Below are 20,977 nucleotides of genomic sequence, written 5' to 3' on the forward strand. Positions count from 1 at the left end.
GTATTTAGACAGGAGCTTGCAGGGGCTGTTTGGAGTAGTTTGTTTGCAGGCAAAGGGATCTCTGGCAAGTTGGAGGCCTTTAAAAGTGAGATAGCTAGAGTTCAAGGCCTATATGTTCCTGTAAGGGTGAAGGGAAAGGTTGACAGGAATAGGGGACCTTAGATGACATGAGATATTGAGGTTTTGGCCAGAAAAAAGGTGCGGCTCAGGCACAGGCAGCTGGGCTCAAGGGAATCCTAGAGGTATATAAGGGAAACAGGAGTTTACTGAAGAAGGAAATCAGGAGAGTGAAAAGGGAGCACGAAATAGCCTTGACTGAGAAGATTAGGGTGAATCCAAAGAGGTACTTCAAGTTTATTAAAGAAAAAATAACAGAAAGAGAATAGTGCCCTGCAGGAACCAAAGAGGACTTGTATGTGTAAAACCGCAGGAGATGGACAAGATTCTCAATGAGTATTTATCCTCTGCATTTACCCTGGATAATGACAAGAAGACTTGGGAACTTGGGTAAGTTAGTGGTGGTATCGTGGGGACACTCCATATCACAGTAGAGGAGGTTTTGAATGTATTAGAATGTACGAAGGTGGATAAATCTCCTGGTCCTGACCAGACATATCCAAGAACACTGCAAGAGGTCAGAGAAGAAATTGCAGAGCCCTGGCTGATACTTTCGCAGTCAAAAAGTGTGATGTTGGAAAAGCACAGCTGGTCAGGCAGCATCCGAGGAGCAGGAGAGTCGACATTTTGAGCATAAGCTCGTCACGATTTTGCATCATTTGTATCCTCGGGTGGGGTCCTGGAAGACTGGAGGATAGAGAATGTTGTGCCATTATTCAAGAAGTGAAAAGAAAAGCCTGTGAACTACAGACCAATAAGCCTAACAGCTGTGGTGGGTACGTTACTTGAGAAGATTCTGAGGGATAAGATATACAAGCATTTGGAAAGACAGGGTTTGATTAGGACAGTCAGCACAGTTTTGTGAGTGGGATATCATGCCTCACAAATTTGTTAGAGTTCTTTGGTGAAGTGACCAGGAAGGTTGACCAGGACAGGATGGTAGACGTACTCTGTATGGATTTCAGTAAGGCCTTTGATAAGGCCTTTGTTCTGTAAGGTTAGATCACATGGAATTCAGTGCAAGCTAGCGAATTGAATGCAAAATTGGCTTGATGGTAGGAAGCAGAGGGTAATAGTGGAAGGATGTTTGATGGACTGGAGGCCTGTGACGAGTGGAGTGCCTTAGGGGTCAGTGCTGGGCCTGTTGCTGTTTGCTTTCTATATCAATGATTTGGATGAGAATATACAAGGCATGATTAGTAAGTGTCCTGGTGACACTAGAATAGGCAGTATCATGGACAGTGAGGAAGGTTATCAGAACTTGCAGCAAGACCTTGATCAGCTGGAGAAGTGGGCCGAAAAATCAAATGGAGTCTAACATAGATAAATGTGAGGTGCTGCATCTTGGAAAGTCAAATCATGGCAGGAGTTCATGTTGAATGGTACAGCCTTAAGGAATGTAGTGGAGCAGAGGGATCTTGGAATTCAGGTTCACAGTTTTCTGAAAGTGTAGTCATGAATAAACAGGGCAGTGAAGAAGGCTTTTGGCACACTGGTCTTCATCAGTCAGAGTACTGAATATAGAGGTTGGGAAGTAAAGTTGCAGTTATACAGGACTTTGGGTGAAGCTGTACTCGGAGTATTGTGTTCAGTTTTGGTCACCTTGTAATAGGAAGCATGAGATTAAACTGGAAAGAATACAGAAGAAACTTACAAGCATGGTGGCTGGACTCAATGGTCTGAGTTATAGGGAGAGGTTGGACAAACTAGGTCTTTTTTCTTCAGACCTATAGGAGACTGAGGGGGGACCTTATAGAGGCATATAGAGAGAGAAATGCACTACAGAAATGTGAAGGTTGTTTAGGAAGCACCTGCTGATAGTGCTGGAAGGGTTTGTCCCACTGAGGCAAGGAAGGGATGGTAGGTTGAAAGAACCTTGGGTGACAAGGGATGTGGAACATCTAGTCAAGAGGAGGAAGGAAGCTTACTTCAGGTTGTGGTGGCAAGGATCAGACAGGGTGATAAAAGGTTAAAGGTAGCCAGGAAGGAACTGAAGAAAGGACTTCGATGAGCTAGAAGGGGGCATGAAAAAGCTTTAACGGATAGATTTAAGAAAAGCCCTAAGGCATTCTACACACATGTGAGGAACATCAGGATGGCCAGAATGAGGGTAGGGCTGATCAGGGATAATGGAGGGAACTTGCGCCTGGAGTTGAAGAAAGTAAGGGAGGTCCTTAATGAATACTTTGCTTCAGTATTCACTGCTGAGAGGGACCTTGATGTTTCTGAGGACAGTGTGAAACAGACTGATATGCTAGAACAGGTTGATGTTAGGAAGGAGGATGTGCTGAAAATTTTGAAAAACGTAAAGATAGATAAATTCCCTGGGCCTGACAGAATATGCCCAAGGGTACTATAGGAAGCGAGGGAAGAGACTGCCGAGCCTTTGGCAATGATCTTTGCGTCCTTACTGTCCATTGGTGTAGTGCCAGATGATTGGAGGATCGCAAATGTTATTCACTTGTGGGAATTACAGACCAGACAGTCTTATATCTGTGGTGTACAAAGTATTGGAGAGGATTGTGAGAGACTGGACTTACAATGACTTGGAAAACTATAGTTTGTTAGAAATAGTCAGCATGGCTTTGTGAGGGGTAGATCAGGCCTCACAACCGTATTGAATTCTTTGAGGATGTAACAAAATGCATTAATGAAGGTAGTGCAGTGGATGTGGTGTACATTAATTTTAGCAAGGCATTTGATAAGGTTCCCTATGGTAGGCTCATTCAGAAAGTAAGGATGTATGGGATACAGGAAAACCTGTCTGTCTGGATATAGAATTGGTGCTGGCCCATAGAAGACAGAGGGTGGTAGTAGATGGAAAGTATTCAGCCTGGGGCTTAGTGACCAGTTGTGTTCCACAGGGATTGGTTCTGGGACATCAGCTCTTTGTGATTTTTATAAATGATATAGATAAGGAAGTGGAAGGGTGAGTTAGTTTGCCACTAACACGAAGGTTGGTGGAGTTGTGGTTAGTGTGGAGGGTTGTTGTAGGTTGCAAAGAACATTGGCAGGATGCAGAACTAGGCTGATAAGTGGCAGATGGAGTTCAACTTAGAAAAGTGTGAAGTCATTCACTTTGGAAGGTCGAATTTGAATGCAGAATACAGGGTTAAAGACAGGATCCTTGGTTGTGTGGAGGAATAGAGGGATCTTGGGGTCCACATCCATAGATCTCTTAAAGTTGCCATCCAGATTGATAGGGTTGTTAAGAATCTATATGGTATATTAGTTTTCATTAGCAGGGGGATTGAGTTTAAGAGCCACAAGGTTATGCTGCAGCTTTATGGAGTCTAGGTTAGATCACACTTGGAACATTGTGTTCAGTTCTGGTCGTCTCTTTATAGGCAGGATGTGCAAGCCTGACACAGGATGCAGAGGAGATTTACCAGGATGCTGCCTGGACTAGAGGGTATATCTTATGAAGAAATGTTGAGGGAGCTAGGACTTTTCTCATTGGAGTGAAGAAGGATGAGAGGTGACTTGACAGAGGTGTACAAGATGTTGAGAGGCATAGAGTGGATAGCCAGAGACCTTTTTCTATGGCAGAAATGTCTATCACGAGGGGGACAAAATTTAAGGTAATTGGAGGAAGGTTCAGGGGAGATGTCAGAGGAAGGTTCTTTACACAGAAAATGGTGGGTGCGTGGAATGCACTGCCAGCTGTGATAGTAGAGTCAGATACATTAGGAACATTTAAACAACTCTTGGATAGGCACATGGAAGTTGGTATAATGAAGGGTATGTATGTTAGTCTGATCTTAAAGCAGGACAGAAAGTCAGCACAACATCGAGTGTCGAAGGGCCTGCACTATTCTGTACTGTTCTAAGTTCTGTAAGATCATGAGAGGCACTCAGTCTTTTTCTCAGATTTGGGAATCGAGGACCAGAGGTCATGAATTTAAAGTTAGAGAGGAAAGAATAAAAGGGAACCTGAGGGGCAGAGGGTGGTACACATATGGAATGAGCTGCCAGTGGAAGTGGTTGAGGCGGGTACATCAACATTTAAAGGGCATTTGGACAAATACATGGATAGAGAAAGATTAGAAGGATATGGGCCAAGTGCAGGGAAATGGGATTAGCATGGACTGACATTTTGGCTGGCATGGACCAGTTTTGGCCAAAGGGCCTATCTCAGTGCTGTAGGATTCTATGACTCTATCACTCCTTGTCATCATTTCACTGGTTTCTGCCTCTGCTCCCTTTACTGTAGTTTAAATATAAAGTACAAACATTCTAACCGATTATGATTTTTTCTAATGTATTAAATATGTAGGGCAAGTCTATACATTTGCATTTTGGGATTTGTGATACATTGGCAAGTATGCTGACAAATCCAGTAATAATGGCAAAATTGAATGCTACTGATATGAGATAGATTAGCATCAGTAGCTTTAAATGTCCTAATGATAAATTGTCAGTCCATTTTACATTACACTGGATTTTCCTCTGAGTTTAAGAAAGAAGGAAATCGGGTCTAGTGTAAAACAGTTGGCCAATTCCCTGGTGTCCCATTTTGAGTGACTTCACTCTCATTGTGTTCACATGTCTTAGGCTTCAATCGGCATTAAAAAACAAATCAATGCTTTTTCCTGGCTTTACAAAGTCACCTTAAGTTCAGGACTTTTTGGCACTTTACACAAAAAAAGAAAGAAGGAAATAACATCAGCATAGCATTACACAGAATCTAAGATAGCATGGCATTTCTAGATTAGTAAAAGGAAAGACACCAGTTCTTTATAGTGGTAAGACTACAGTATTGAAACTGTCTAAATATTAATTTCAAAGCCAAGCTATTTTATCCTTTATTGCATAAAGATGCAAAACAATTTAATTTCTACAGCATGGATTAGCATGACTACGCATATCCTTTTCAGATACTTGCCCGAGTTAAAGCTTCCGCCTGCTGTAAGATATCCTGTCTGAGCTTTCTTGCTTGAGTCACATGGAAGGATTGCTTTTGACTCTGAATAACAAAAACAATTTCATCGATCTCTGTAAGACAAAGTAACATGGAAGAATAATGCACAATTGTGTTAACATTTATAAATCTGTTTTGATATAATTTTTAGCAATAAGGACTGTTCAAAATGATTCAGTTTCCAATATTGTTCATTTTGCAAATGTGCTCACTCAAAAGATTAGGTATTACTTCCGTAAAACTACAATACTCCTAAGGTATTTGCAGGACAAGTGGAAACACAGCAAAATTCCTTCCACTAAGTCCCAACATTGCACTTCTGAGGCATCTTCCAGTCCAATATTGCATGGCCTATCTGAACGAAACTGTCATTCCAAAACCAACAGCTACTGAATGGTTTTGTTTCCTAGATTCATGCCAAATAGGATTGTAGCTGCTGAAACGTTTCTCCCCGTATAACCAATAGCCTCTCTAAATCCATGATGACTACTTATCTCATCTTGTCTGGGAATCTCTTGCCCCCACCCCAAACTCCTAGACACAACCCATTGCCTCCAAACTGTCAATCCCCCAACTCCATACAGCCCGCTGCTACCTTCTTCCCAAACACTTCAAACAGGACTACCCAAGTAGACATCCTGTTTTTGAGTTTGCCCGTCCCCCACAGAACTTTTTTATTTCTATGTTTATTTGATTTTTTTCTCCCCTTCCCACCTACATTCATAATGCTCCTGATGCTTTACATCAGTTTCAGAAGTTCCAGACACCAGCTGCTTCCTTTTCACCATGAAATCCCTTTATATGTCCGTCCCCATCAGATGGTCTCAAGGCTCTCCATTTCTTTCTGGAGAAAATGCCTGAAAAGCCCCCTTCCACACTCCCCTCCTCCACCTGGCCTAGCTCGTCCTCACCCTGAACAACTTCTCCCTTAACTCCTCTCACATTCTTAAGATAAAGGTGTGGCCTGGATACCCACATGGGCCCCAGATATACCTCTCCCTTTGTGGGGTTCCAATCCTACTCAGGCCCTTCCCATAACTCTCTCTCTGCTACACTGATGACAACATTGGTGCTGCTTCCCTCTCTTCATTCAGACTTGGAAAAATTTATCAATTGAACTTCCAATTTCCACCCTGCTCTCACCTTCACCTAGTCCATCTCGGACTCCGCCCTTTCCTTCCTCTCTGTTTCCATTTCTGTGGACAGACTGGCCACCAACATCCACTACAAACTCACTGATACCCACCTTTTACTGGACTATACATTCTCACAATCTGCTTCCTGTAAAGACTCCATTTCACTCTCATAGTTTCTCTTTCTCTGTTCCATCTGTTCTGATGATGACTCAATCCGCAAGGGACACAAATGTCCACCTTTTCTCCAAACTGAGAATTCCCCACTAGCATGGCTGACAGAGCCCTCAGCTGTTTCGACTCATTTCCCACACTTCGGCTTTCATCCCTCTTCTTCACTCCCTCATACAACACTGATACAGGCTCCCTGGTCCTCACTTTTAACCCATCAGCATCTATATTCAGAGGATCATTAGCTGTCATTTCCACCACCTCCAGCAGGATGATCCCACACATCCTCCACTCCTTCCTTGTCAGCATCTCACAGAGACCATCTCCTCCAGGACACTCCAGTTCACTCCTCCTCCACTCCCAACATCCTCCCACATCCACATGGTACCTTCCCATACAATCACTGAAGCAGCAATGCCTGCCTTTTTACCTCCACCCTCTTCCCTATCCAGAGCTCCAGACATACCACCAGCAATTTACCTGTGCTTCACTCAATCTAGTCTACTATATTCACTGCTCACAATGTGGTCTCTCCATTTTGTAGATGAAGCGTAGACAGGACAACAGCTTTGCAGAATACTACATTCTGTCTGCAAAAAACACCTTGACTTCCAGTTAGAGACAAAACAAAACTGCAGATGCTGGAATCCAAGGTAGACAAGCAGAAGACTGGAAGAACACAGCAAGCCAGGCAATGTCAGAAGGTGGAGAAGTCGACATTTCAGGTGTAACCCTTCTTCAGGACTTGACTTGCAGTTGCTTGCCATTTCAACACCCCACTATGTTCCCTGGTTAATATCTCTACCTGAAGTTTGCTGCAATGCTCCAGTGAAGCTCAGCATACACCGGAAGAACAGCATCTCATTTTCTGCTTGGGAATCCTGCAGCTTTCAGGAGTCACAATCAAGTTCAATCATTTTACAACCTGAACATCTTTTTTCATATCCCTTACCCACTCCTACACCTCAGGCCCTGTCATGACATAGGCTGCTTTCAGCACAGCTAATCCATTTTCACATATTTGGGGTCCCCATTATTAGTTTATCTTTCTCCCTGGCATAATATCATCCATCTCTTTGTCTGCCTAACTATCATTTTCCCTCTCTGGGCTCCATCTCCATTCTTCTTCATTCCCCAACCCACCTTCTGTCTTCAGCATAAATACCACCTTTTTCCTAGATCAGTTCTGAAGAAGGGTCACTGGACCTGAAATGGTTAATTTTGCTTTCTCTACACAGATGGTGCCAGACCTGCTGAAGTTTCTCCAGTAATCTCTATTTTTGTTCCTTGCCAGATGCTTTCATTGAGCTTGTGCAGTTTACTTGAATGCACAAAACCTTTTTTTGTGTGTGTGTGACAACATACACACATGAACAATAACTCACAGGAGCCAATTTGTGAGCTGCCTGCACAGTACCTTCCAGCGTGTAACTTAGATCGTGCAAGTTATAGGAAACAGTAGGCTGAATTATATAAGGGATCAGGTTCCTTCTTCTCTTCCTCCAGCTAGTCATGTATGAAGCCCACTAAGGGAAAATTAGCTTCCCCACAGCCATTGGCCATTCATAAGTGGCAGTAAGGACAGGAATCCCGCCTCAGAGAGCTGCCAGCCAATCAGAATAGCGGAGTGAAAACTGGATAATTGCATAGGGTCTCAGCAGGTACCAAATGAGAAGGCACCCAGCAAGGGAGATTTAGAAGGGAGATGGCTTGGGTTTGAGACACCATAATGGGAATTGGGAATACGGGATGGCATTTTTGCAGGAGGTAAGGTGGGAAGAGTTGTAATCCAGGTAGCGGTGGGAGTCGATGGGTTTGTAAAAAAATGTCAGTGTCCAGTCAGTCGTCATTAGTGGATGGCTACCTGGATTACAACTCTTCCCACCCTACCTCCTGCAAAAATGCCATCAGTGTATTCCCAATTCCTTCGCCTTCGCCGTATCTGCTCCCAGGAGGACCAGTTCCACCACAGAACACACCAGATGGCCTCCTTTTTTAGAGACCGCAATTTCCCTTCTCACTTGGTTGAAGATGCCTTCCAATGCACCTCATCCATGTCCCACCACTCTGCCCTCAAACCCAACCCCTCCAACCGTAACAAGGACAGAACCCCCCAGTGCTCATCTTGCACCCTAGCAACCTTTGCATAAACCACATCATCCGAAAACATTTCCCTCGCCTCCAAACAGACCTCACCATCAGGGACATATTTCCCTCCCCACCCATTTCCGCTTTCCACAAAGACCGTTCCCTCCGTGACTACCTGGTCAGTTTCAAGCCCCCCAACAACCCACCCTCCCTTCCTGGCACCCTCCCCTGCCACCGCAGGAATTGCAAAACCTGCGCCCACAGCTCTTCCCTCACCTCCATCCAAAGGAGCCTTCCACATCCATCAAAGTTTTACCTGTACATCCACCAATATCATTTATTGCATCCGTTGCGCCTGATGCAGACTCCTCTATATTGAAGAGACTGGACGCCTTCTAGCAGAGCGCTTTAGGGAACATCTCCGGGACACCCGCACCAATCAACCCCACCGCCCTGTGGCCCAACATTTCAACTCCCCCTCCCACTCTGCTGAGGACATGCAGGTCCTGGACCTCCTCCACCGCCGCTCCCTCACCACCCGACGCCTGGAGGAAGAACGCCTCATCTTCCGCCTTGGAACACTTCAACCCCAGGGCATCAATGTGGACTTCAACAGTTTCCTCATTTCCCCTTCCCCCACCTCACCCCAGCTCCACCCCAGCTTCCAACTCAGCACCGTCCCCATGACCTGTCCTACCTGCCTATGTTCCTTTCCACCTATCCACTCCACCCTCCTCTCTAACCTGTCACCTTCATCCCCACCCCCATTCACCTATTGTACTCTTTGTTACCTTCCCCCACCCTCCTCTCTGACCTAACATCTCCATTCCCACCCGCACTCACCTATTGTACTCTATGCTACATTCTCCCCACCCCCACCCCCCTCTCATTTATCTCTCCATTCTGCAGGCACCCTGCCTCTATTCCTGATGAAGGGCTTTTGCCAGAACCGTCGACTTTCCTGCTCCTCGGATGCTGCCTGACCTGCTGTGCTTTTCCAGCACCACTCTAACCCAGCCCCCCCATGTGCAAAATCCAGTTCACTGCATGTGATCCTTTCAGCCAATAGTCAATAGGTCTTTCATGTTGAGCAAGTTAAAAACCAGACTCTTTAGTTTCACACATTAGTTAACAATGAAGAGAAGCAAGTGACTTGAGATTAGCCTTGTGTTTATGCCATTCTTATGCCAAGCACTGAAATAAGGAAGTGTGTTGTGAAATGCCCTCAGTCAAGAATGAAACCAAGAAGTGATCTTCTGGTACACTTAGTTTGACATTCTACACACTAAGGTTCCACGTCACTGAGCCTTGTACTACAAGGATATAATAATACACAAAACCTCATCTCGCAACAATTTCTATTGATGCAACATTTCAATACAAAGAGGAAACTGCAACACTCACAAATAGATATAAATATTTTCCTGTTTCCTAACTGTCATTCCTTCTCTGTCAACGCTAACTTGCAATCTCTATTGTTCCATTTTAACAACAGCGCTTTCCTTTTTTGCTGTGATTAAGTTAAAAATACAGGGTCTTTCTTTCTACACCCTCATGCTGTTGAAATCAAGATTTTAAATGTAATCTTGTTGACTTAGACCCTGGACAAAAATTGGGATAATTTGTAAATCATGTGTCTGACTGGTAAAGGAGTGAGTTTTTCTGCAGTTCATTCTCTGGGCCATGGACATTAGCATCCCACCTCAGAATTCTCTCACAAGGAATGATTTCTAATAAAGAGAGGCAGGACGCAAGTTACAATGGCACATCAGGACATAGATGTTTTGGTTGCTGCAATTCCAGACATGGGGAAGGAACACCAGATGGCTGTTCTCTGCTCCTCTCACTTGTAATTGGAGATTGTTCTATGGGATTTGAATGATGTTTCCAAATACTGGGTGAAAGAGCAAAACGTCCACAACCAAGCAAATGTGAAGGGGAGAGACTAAGTCAACAAGCAGTAAGAACATGTTCAATCCAACCTGAAATAATGCTCTAAAGTATCCACAATCTCAGGAGGGAACAATAGGTGAGTGACATAACACTTGTGAGAGCAAAGCCCAAACATTCTAACTTTCCAAGGCACCTCACAACTCAGCAGCCAAAATGCCCAATCATCCTATGCACCTCTTGTACCCATGCCTCACAGTCACCTTCTACAAAGGATTTCCTTCTTTCCTCACTCTGTTGGGCTTTCTGTCATTGTGGGACAGATAGCAAACAGCTTACAATCTTCATGATCAATCTCCCTTGACTTGAATGTAACTTGCTGACAACCAAGACAAGCTTACTGGCTTTGTGCCTGTGCTTAATGGCATGGCTAGGCAGAAATAAAATAAGTCTTGTATTGCTGACTGAGGGGGCAAAGTTCAAAAAGAAAGGGCAAGGCAATAAAAGGCTGAAATATTGTGAGCATCCAGGTCAGTTCCGTGCAAGTGTGACAGTGCCTTTATAAGGATCATTACAATGACAACTTCCAGCGCACCCCAAGGAGAGCACTGAAATGCAGAACCAATCTACACATGGTTTGGAGATATGCCAGGAGGGTTGCTAGAGGTTGGCACATATCAGATACCAATGTTCATGGAAGTGCAATGTTTGCAAACTATGCCTATGGAGCATGTCCTGAGATGCTGATGCCCAGTGTCCAACATTGAGGTTCTTCACAACAAGCAACATACTAAATCTGGCAGGTACCTGCTGTGGTTCCATGTCGAGTTTTTCAATGTCTAGCTTGTTTGGTAAGATAGAAGACTGAACATTTATGAGGCAATTTCAGCATTTAATGAGCAATAACTACCCCTCAAGGGGCAATTTGTCATTACCATGAGGGAAACTCGCCATGTGATTGTGAAAAGCACAATAGATGGAGAGAGATGCTGCCTATGTCCTGACAGGCCTCACTGGAATTCTCATTCTGTAGTACAGAGAGCCACAGAGTCATACAGCATGGAAACAGATCCTTTGGTCCAACCATTCCATGCCAAATATAATCCCAAACCAAACTAGTCCCACCTGCCTGCTCCTAGACCATATCTCTCCAAACATTTCCTTTTTATGCATTTATTTAAATATCTTTTAAACATTGCAATTGTACCTACATCCACCACTTCCTCAGGAAGTTCATTCCACATGTGAACCACGCTCCGTGTTAGAAACTTGTCCTCCATGTCTTTCTTAATCTCTCTCCTCCAACCTTAAAACTGTACACCCTGGTCTTGAAATACCCCATTCTAGGGAAAAAAATAACGATCATTAACTCAATCGATACCCCTCATTACATTATAAACTTCTATAAGATCACCTCTCAACCTCCTACACCCCAGTGAAAGAAGTCCCAGTCAATCCAGTCTTCCTTTATAACTCAAACCTTCCATACCTGGTAACATTTTGATAAATCTCTTCTGAACCCTCTCCGGCTTAATAATATAATTCCTATAACTGGGTACCAGAACTGAACACAGTATTCCAGATCTCACCATTGCTCAGGTCACTCTAACTCCTATTGGATTCCACCTGAAACTTCTTTCTGAGATGGTGTAAACTGTACAATTCTTTACCTTCCACATTTTCATATCCACCTAAAACACTAAATTCAAGTCACTCAACCTAAAATAAGTTTGACTTCATGACTCAGGTTCTTGGCCCTGAATTTCTTTCCACATCTTGTCATGTTCTGCATTATATTCTTCGCGATGTCCTTTATAGTATTAAAAACTTGGGCATTCTCTGTTTAGATAAGACCATAAGAAATAGGAGTGGAAGCAAGGCCATTCAGCCCATCGAGTTCACTCCACCATTCAATCATGGCTGATGTGCATTTCAACACCACTGACCCGCTCTCTCCCCATACCCCTTAATTCCTTGCGAGATTAAGAATTTATCAATCTCTGCCTTGAAGGCATTTAACATCCCGGTCTCCACTGCGCTCCATGGCAATGAATTCTACAGGCCCACCACTCTCTGGCTGAAGAAATGTCTCCTCATTTCTGTTCTAAATTGACCCCCTCTAATTCTAAGGCTGTGCCCATGGGTCCTAGCATTCCTGACTGATTGAAACAATTTCCCAGCGTCTACCTTTTCTAAGCCATGAATTATCTTGTAAGTTTCTATTAGATCTCTCTTCAATCTTTTAAACTCTAATGAACACAATCCCAGGATCCTCAGCCGTTCATCATATGTTAGGCCTACCATTCCAGGGATCATCCGTGTGAATCTCCGCTGGACACTCTCCAATGCCAATATGTCCTTCCTGATGTGTGGGGCCAAAAACTGGACACAGTATTCTAAATGGGGCCTAAGCAGAGCTTTATAAAGTCTCAGTAGCAAATCACTGCTTCTACATTCCAACCCTCTTGAGATAAATGACATTATATTTGCTTTCTTAACCACAGACTCAACCTGCAAGTCAACCTTTAGAGTATCCTGTACTAGCACTCCCAGGTCCCTTTGTACTTTGGCTTTATGAATTTTCTCACCGTTTAGAAAGTAGTCCATGCCTGTATACTTTTTTCCAAAGTGCAAGACCTCGCATTTGCTCACATTGAAATTCATCAGCCATTTCTTAGACCACTCTCCTAAACTGTCTAAATCTTTCTGTAGCTTCCCCACCTCCTCAGTACGACCTGCCTGTCCATCTAACTTTGTATCATCTGTGAACTTTGCCAGAATGCCCCCAGTCTCTTCATCCAGATCATTAATACATAGAGTGAACAGCTGCAGCCCCAACACTGAACCCTGCGGGACACTACTAGTCACTAGCTGCCATTCCAAAAAAGAACCTTTTGTCCCATCTCTCTGCCTTCTGTCAGACAGCCAATCCTTAATCCATGCCAATAGCTCACCTCGAACATCATGGACCCACACCTTACTCAGCAGCCTCCCGTGAGGACCTTATCAAAGGGATTTGGAAGTCAAGGTAAGTAATGTCCACTGGGTTTCCCTAGTCTAACCTACTTGTTACCTTTTTAAAGAATTCTAACAGGTTTGTCAGGCACAACCTCCCCTTACTAAATCCATGCTGACTTATTCTAATCCGACTCCGCACTTCTAAGAATTTAGAAATCTCATCCTTAACGATGGATTCTAGAATTTTATCGACAACCGAGGTTGGGCTAATCGGCCTATAATTTTCCATCTTTTGTGTTGATCCTTTCTTGAAAAAGGGGGTTACAACAGCGATTTTCCAATCATCTGGAACTTTCCCTGACTCTAGTGATTTTTGAAAGATTACAACCAACGTCTGCTATTTCTTCAGCCACCTCCCTCAGTGCTCTAGGATGTAGCCCATACGGGCCAGAAGATTTATCAATTATTAGACGTTTTAGCTTTTCATGTACTTTCTCTTTTGTAATGGCTACCATACTCAACTCTGCCCTTGACTCTCCTTAATTTTGGGATATTACTCATGTTTTGCACTGTGAAGACTGACACAAAGTATTCAATCATTTATTCAGCTATTTCCTTATCTTTCATCACTAACCTTCCGACAACAATTTGGAGAGGTCCAATCTCTACTTTTGCCTCTCGTTTGTTTCTTATGTATTGAAATAAACTTTTACTATCATTTCTAATATTACTGGCTAGCTTACTTTCATATTTGATTCTCCCTTTCCTTATTTCTCTCTTTGTTATCCTCTGTTTGTTTTTGTAGTCTTTCCAATCTTCTGATTTTCCAGTGCTCTTGGGCACTTCATATGCTCTCTCTTTTTCAATGATACATTTTCTGACTTCCTTTGTCAGCCACGGTTGTCTAATCCCCCCTGCGTAATCTTTCTTTTCTTTGGAATGAATCTCTGTACTGTGTCCTCAATTACACCCAGAAACTGCTGCCATTGTTGTTCTACTGTCTTCCCCACTAGGCTCTGCTTCCAGTCAATTTTCGTCAGTTCCTCTCTAATGCCCCTGTAATTACCTTTATTTAACTGTAACACCATTACATCCGATTTTGCCTTCTCTCTTTCAAACTGCAGACCGAACTCTACCATATTATGGTCGCTGCCTCCTAAGTGTTCCCTGACTTTTAAGATCTTTTATTAAATCTAGCTTGTTACATAGCACTAAGTCCAGAATAGCCTGCTCCTTGTGGGCTCCATCACAAGCTGTTCCAAAAAGCCATCTTATAAGTATTCCATGAATTGCTTTTCTTTGGATCCATCGGCAATATTATTCACCCAGTTCATTTGCATACTGAAGTGCCCCATGATCACCGTGACCTTACATTTTTGACATGCCCCATCTATTTCCTGGTACATCTTATGCCCCTGGTCCTGACCACTGCTGTGTTCTGTACATAACTCCCAATATGTTTTTTTTGCCTTTGTGGTTCCTCAACTCCACCCACACAGACTCCATGTCATCTGACCCTATGTCATTCAGTGCCATAGATTTAATTTCATTCTTAACTAACAAGACAACCTCACCCCCTCTGCCCACTTGCCTGTCTTTTTGATATGTTGTAAATCCTTGGATGTTTAACTGCCAGTCCTGAACCCCCTGCAACCACGTCTCTGTGATGCCTTTCACATCATAATCATATATGATGACTTGTGCTGATAAATTAATCTAGTTTGTTCCGAATACTACGAGCGATCAGATAAAGCACCTTGATGCTAATTTTCTTATCCTCATGACTTCCATCACCTTTAGTAATATGTCCTAAGTTATCGTTCCTTTTTGCTTCATTCCTAGTCTGCCTCGAACTTAAACCCTGCGCACATGCTAACCTGCTGCTTATCTTACTACTTGACTCTATACTCCCTATTCAAAATCTATTCACATTTCGGTTTTTCAGAAAGACTCAGATCGACTAAGTTGAAAACCAATAAAACTCTTCAACTGCTGTATCCATTAAACAAAAGCATTAAAAATTGAATATTTTATTGAAGAAATACAATAACATTGATTTTATATTAAAAGTACACAGAATAAAATTCAACTTCAGTAGAGAAGAAAATAGATGATTACAGATCCACAACTCTGATTTTACTTTCCATTAAAGTTAATGAAAAGGAAATTAGGGTGAGGTCCATCAGAGGTGACTACCTCAGCTAACACACTTTTCTACTTGTACCATGTTTGTACCGTTATTATTACTATCTTTAGAATTTATACAGATTATAAATTATAAATATTACAAAATAAACTGATTTATTAAACTTATGAATTATTTCCTCTCCCTTCTCATATTTAGCTCAGAAATGCATTCATCACAGTAAATGACGGTCTACTCAATGAATTCATCTTACTGCTGTCCAAAAAAAGATTTTTCATACATGGTATATATACTATTGAATCTTCAAATGAAAGATTAAAAGCAATGCTAAGCATCATTCCTAGATGATTTCAATGTATATTCCAGACACAATGTACATTTAATGGAGCACTGAACTCCAAAGAACAGAACACTTGAAATCACTACAGAACTCTAACTGTACTCCCGTGAAATATATGCAGCTAACTTCAGGTGATCATCAAGTATTTATAGATGAGGAAGGCTATATGATCCATATTAATTCATCTATCCAGTCACATCCTGCTTTCCTAATATTAGCTCAATCCACTGTCTCCTAAATTCATTCAGCATTATTACCTGCACTATACCAGAAATTAACAATTGCTCATTGTTTCTGAGAATCTGGATAGGATAATTCATATGCAAAAACTGTTAAAAGCTGTTTCAGGAAACAAGTAGATGTCTTTGCAGGGAAGAAAGTTTAATTTGACAGCTAATTCCATTTTGACACTCTGCTGAACAATATGTCAAGCTTGATGAATCCCACATGACAATCATAATGCTGGAGTTGTGTTAGCATAGATAATGTAAGAATGAAAGAACATGCTGGCATAAAGCACCTTCACAATCTCAGGACTAGCAAAACCAAGTGTCTCAAAGCCAACTACATATTTTTGAGTTAAAAATCACACAACACCAGGTTATAGTCCAACAGATTTAATTGGAAGCACACTAGCTTTCAGAGCGACGCTCCTTCATCAGGTGATTCAGAGCGGCGCTCCGAAAGCTAGTGTGCTTCCAATTAAACCAGTTGGACTATAACCTGGTGTTGTGTGATTTTTAACTTTGTACACCCCAGTCCAACACCGGCATTTCCAAATCATGACATATTTTTGAGGTGTTGTCAATGTTGAAGTTAAGGGAAACGGGTAGTCAATCCACTTACAACATAATGTCAAAAATAGTAACAGTGGAAACAACCTATTAAACATTGCAGTGACGGATGATTGTGAAGCATTCATGTAGGTTCCACTGCTCTAGGAATAATGCTACAGGGACATTTTATGACTTGAAGTCACTGGACTGAACAGACTCTGCGAAGTCTAAAACGTTCAGAAAATGAATGATATAATCACTTGCATGGAAATAAGAACATCAGGCAAATGTTCAATTTTCCCAATATTCTGTTTGCTTGATGACATAAACGAACTTGTACAATACTGAGAAAGCTGTTAAAAAGGAAAATATTGCTTCGTAGAGGCACAGAGTATAAAAGTGTAAGGATCTTGGACTCATGTTTATAAGTCAACAGTTTGACCTCAGCTGGCCCAATTCTGAGAACTACATGCTAAGGATGCTCAGGCCTCACAATGGGTGAAAAGCAGGGATGAAGGACTTCTCTTATGGGGACATACAAGAGAAAGGTTTGAAGGAAAACACAATTTTTTAATGTAATTGTTATAAACTAGGATATACTGCAAGAAAGGATAATGAGATTCATTAATAACTTTCCTTGGCCGAGGACATGCAGGTCCTGGGTTTCCTCCATCGCCACTCCCTTACCACCCGATGCCCGGAGGAAGAATGCCTCATCTTCCGCCTCTGGACACTCCAACCCCAGGGCATCAATGTGGATTTCACCAGTTTCCTCATTTCCCTTCCCCCCACCCTATCCCAGTTCCAACCTTCCAGCTCAGCACCGCCGTCATGGCCTGTTCCATCTGTCCATCTTCCTTCCCACCTATCCGCTTCACCATTCCCTCTGACCTTTACCCCCACCTCCATCCACCTATTGCACTCTCACCTACTTTCCAGTCCAGCCCCAACCCCCTTCCATTTATCTTTCCACACCGAAGGCTCCCAACCTCATTCCTGCTGAAAGGCTTTTGGCCGAAACATTTGATTTTCCTGCTTCTCGGATGCTTTCTGACCTGCTGTGCTTTCCAGCATCTCACCCTGGATTCTGAGAGAGATAGCTGAGGTGGTGCCCTTTCAGGAATCACTGGAGTCAGGGAGGGTCCCAGTGGACTGTAAATGGCTAATGTAATAACACTATTTAAGAAGGGAAACAGGCATAAAACAGGAAACTAGAGGCCAATTAGCCTGACTTTGGTCATTGGTTAGATTTTAGAGTCCATTATTAAGGTTGAGATTGTAGTGTACTTTGAAGTGTGTGGTAAAATAGGGCTGACTCAGCATAGCTTCATGAAGGGGAGGTCATGCCTACAAATCTGTTCAAATTTTTTGAAGAGTTAATGAACAAGATAGACAAAGAACAGCCAGTGGACATAATCTATTTGGATTTCCAAAATTCCTTTGAAAAGGTGCTGCACAGAAGGCTCCTAAATAACAGCCCATGGTGTTATGAGCAAGGTACTGTCATGGATAGAAGTTTGATTGACTAGCAGAAGGCAGAGGGTAGGGATAAAGGGCTCTTTTTCAGTATAGCAGCCAGTGACTAGAGGAGTTCCGCAGGGTTCAGTGTTGGGAACACAACTACTGACATTACAGATTAATGATCTGGATGAAGGAACTGAGGGCACTGTTGCTAAGTTTGCAAATGAAACAAAGATACATTGACGTAGCGCTGAGGAATGGGGAGGCTGCAGAAGGACTTGGCAACAGAAACTTGGAAAAGAAGAGGCAGGTGGAATACAATGTGGGAAAGTATGAAATTATGCACTTTAGTAGGATGGAGAGGAGTGTAGACTATTTTCTAAATGGAGAAATGCTTCAGAAATCTGAGGGACAAATATATTGGGAATCCTAGTTCAGGATTCTCTTAAGGTTCAGTTGACAATTAGGAAGGCAAATGCAATTTTAGCATTCATTTCAAGAGGGTTAAAATACAAGAGCAGAGATTACTGCTGAGGCTGGAATATTGAGCCCTGTATCTAAGAAAGAATGCGCCGGCCATGGAGGGGGTCAACAGGAAACAGGAGGTTCACAAGAATGGCCCCAGGGATGAAGGGCTTGCTCTATAAGGTGGGGGGCGGGAGGGGGTGCATCGGTTACCAGTTGACGAGGTCGGTACTGCAACCCAAGCAGGAGGCCATGCTCATATAGCTGCTCTCTCCGATACAAAGCATCACTAATTATACACGTTCTGTTGACAGCAACGTATCATAACACGGCTAACTTCAAAAGAAAAGTGTTTCATTCTATCTATATTCAAATCACCTTTGATCATTGGCACCACTTCTTAGACATCTGGACAACGTAGCCTGGGAGCTGCTGATGCCTATATCCTTGAGAACTTTCATATTGCTACTTCATTTCAAGGGCTGGATGCTTTGCAAAGATAATCACTGGGACAAAAGGGCTACCCTCACAGCCACCATGGGTAACGACTCCATTACACACACCCCTGACCTAATTCGAACGTAGATACATTGCTGCCCTTTCTTTCACCAGGGCTATGGTGGGCTAGATAGGCTGACAATGAGTTTATGATGCCTGGATCAGTCCAAGGGCCTTACAGTACAGTCCCATCAGAGTGTGTTGCACAATCCCTGCATAGTAGGAGCAAGCAAAGAAGGGATATAGTGGACTCTGAAGATCTTACTGCAGTCTTCTGAGGAGGAGGATAAAGACATTGAGCAGGAGAAATATTACCTTCAGCATAGATGTTGCACTGCAGCGCAAGGCAAAATAAGCCAGGCAGGACTTAGTTGACACCCAATTCCAGTAGATGTGAGCTTGCTGTAATGATCATTCATTGATTGTAAATATTTCATTTCCAGAAATACAAATAAACCCAGTTTGTTGTCAATAAAAATGAAATTCTTGTTTTCTTTCTCTACTTTTGCTGTTGCTGAACACAAGTGAATCTTTTGAATCCTTTGAAGGCTTTTTGGTTATGTGATGCTCCCACATTGAACAATGAAAAGATGGTATGCTACACAGAGCATTAGAGAAAGAGTATAGTTCCCACAATAAGTGTTCTAGCATAGCATGGCAGAAAGGATGGCTTGCTGCTTGATTCTTGTAGTTGTAGTTACAAAGACAGATGATGATTTTAAAAAGCAGTATGTTTTTGAAAATAAGAGCAAATTTCTGTGGATGGCAGATATTTGAATTAAAAACAAAGTACTGGAGAGACTCAGTAAGGTCTGGCAGCACCTAAAGAGAGAAACAGATTCAACATTTTGCGTTGAATGACTCCTCTCCAGAACTGAAGAAAAGTCCAGTCATTAGAGTCAAAACACAAAATTTGTTTCTTTATCTCAGAGGCTGCCAGATCTGCTGAACTTCTAGAGCACATCCTGTTTTGAATACATTCCTGTTTTTAGTCCATTTAAGTATGCAAGCTTCTTTGCAATGAAGTGTCACCTGTACCACCTATGTGACGTCAGAAGCATTTCATTTTCATTCCACTCCCACTTGCTGCAGTGTGACAGTAGTTGCTGGCTAGCAGTGTTCGACTTGGTGCACAGCTTGACTTCAAATGTGGCACTGACACCAGGCAAATATATCTGCCATTGCTGAGTGCATAAGAGTGTGGGCGGGGCACCATAAACGTGTGGTGCATATGCTACGAGGCAAGCTGCAGAGAATTGCACAGTGCAGAAAACTCGCACAGTGAGAAAGCCTCCATGAAACTGCCGAAACTGACCCTTAGCCAATTTCTGAAGCAATTCAGCCCATTGTTTGTTGGTGTAAAAAGCTGGTTCAGTTCCATTTATATATTTCAATAGTTCTGAAATATTTGCAAATAAACTAAAATGTAAAAATGTGAAGGTAATATATGCTCTAGAATTCAGAACATTAAATGAACAGAAATATATCTAACATTCATACCTGAGCGTTCAGCAACTTAGAACTGGAACATAAATATAGGAGGCATGAAGTTCAAATTTTTGTCTGATGTAGCATTATTGACTAATCGTAGCAACAACTTAAAGCACTCAGCAATGAGAAAAAGACAGAGATGGTAAGAAACATGATCCACTGAGCACACAAATAAATCCTATTTTACCTGATGACAGAAATTATCTGAATCTTTAAATTGAATGCTCTGGAGTTTAATAATGACCATTTAAATTGTTAACCACCGTCTATCAGATTCCACTAAATAATTTATAGATATTTGTTGACTGTTATTTTAAAGGTGAAGCAAATTGAGTTTCCAAATAAAACAAGCACACAAGTTCCCTTCAATTTCTGAACAGTGAGAAAGTGTTGTGTTTTTGTACATATCAATATCATAACTTTTTAAAAATATAAGCAAAATCTGTAATCCACCATGAATGGATTCTGTGGATTTTTTTTTCGCAGAGATCTGAAAACAGTCAATAGAGAACAATTAAGTCC

General features: G+C 42.3%; 1 protein-coding gene across 1 annotated transcript in view; it reads right to left on the reverse strand.

The window, feature by feature from the left end:
• b3glcta (beta 3-glucosyltransferase a) overlaps positions 1 to 20,977 on the reverse strand; it is a 180,457-nt gene that overhangs the window by 136,170 nt on the left and 23,310 nt on the right. The window contains exon 4 of the mRNA XM_072577259.1: positions 5,003 to 5,112. Within this exon, the coding sequence (XP_072433360.1) occupies positions 5,003 to 5,112 (110 nt within the window). The remainder of the gene's footprint in view (positions 1 to 5,002; positions 5,113 to 20,977) is intronic.

The sequence above is a fragment of the Chiloscyllium punctatum genome, chromosome 9 (genome assembly GCF_047496795.1).
Source record: "Chiloscyllium punctatum isolate Juve2018m chromosome 9, sChiPun1.3, whole genome shotgun sequence".
Classification (NCBI taxonomy): Eukaryota; Metazoa; Chordata; class Chondrichthyes; order Orectolobiformes; family Hemiscylliidae; genus Chiloscyllium; species Chiloscyllium punctatum.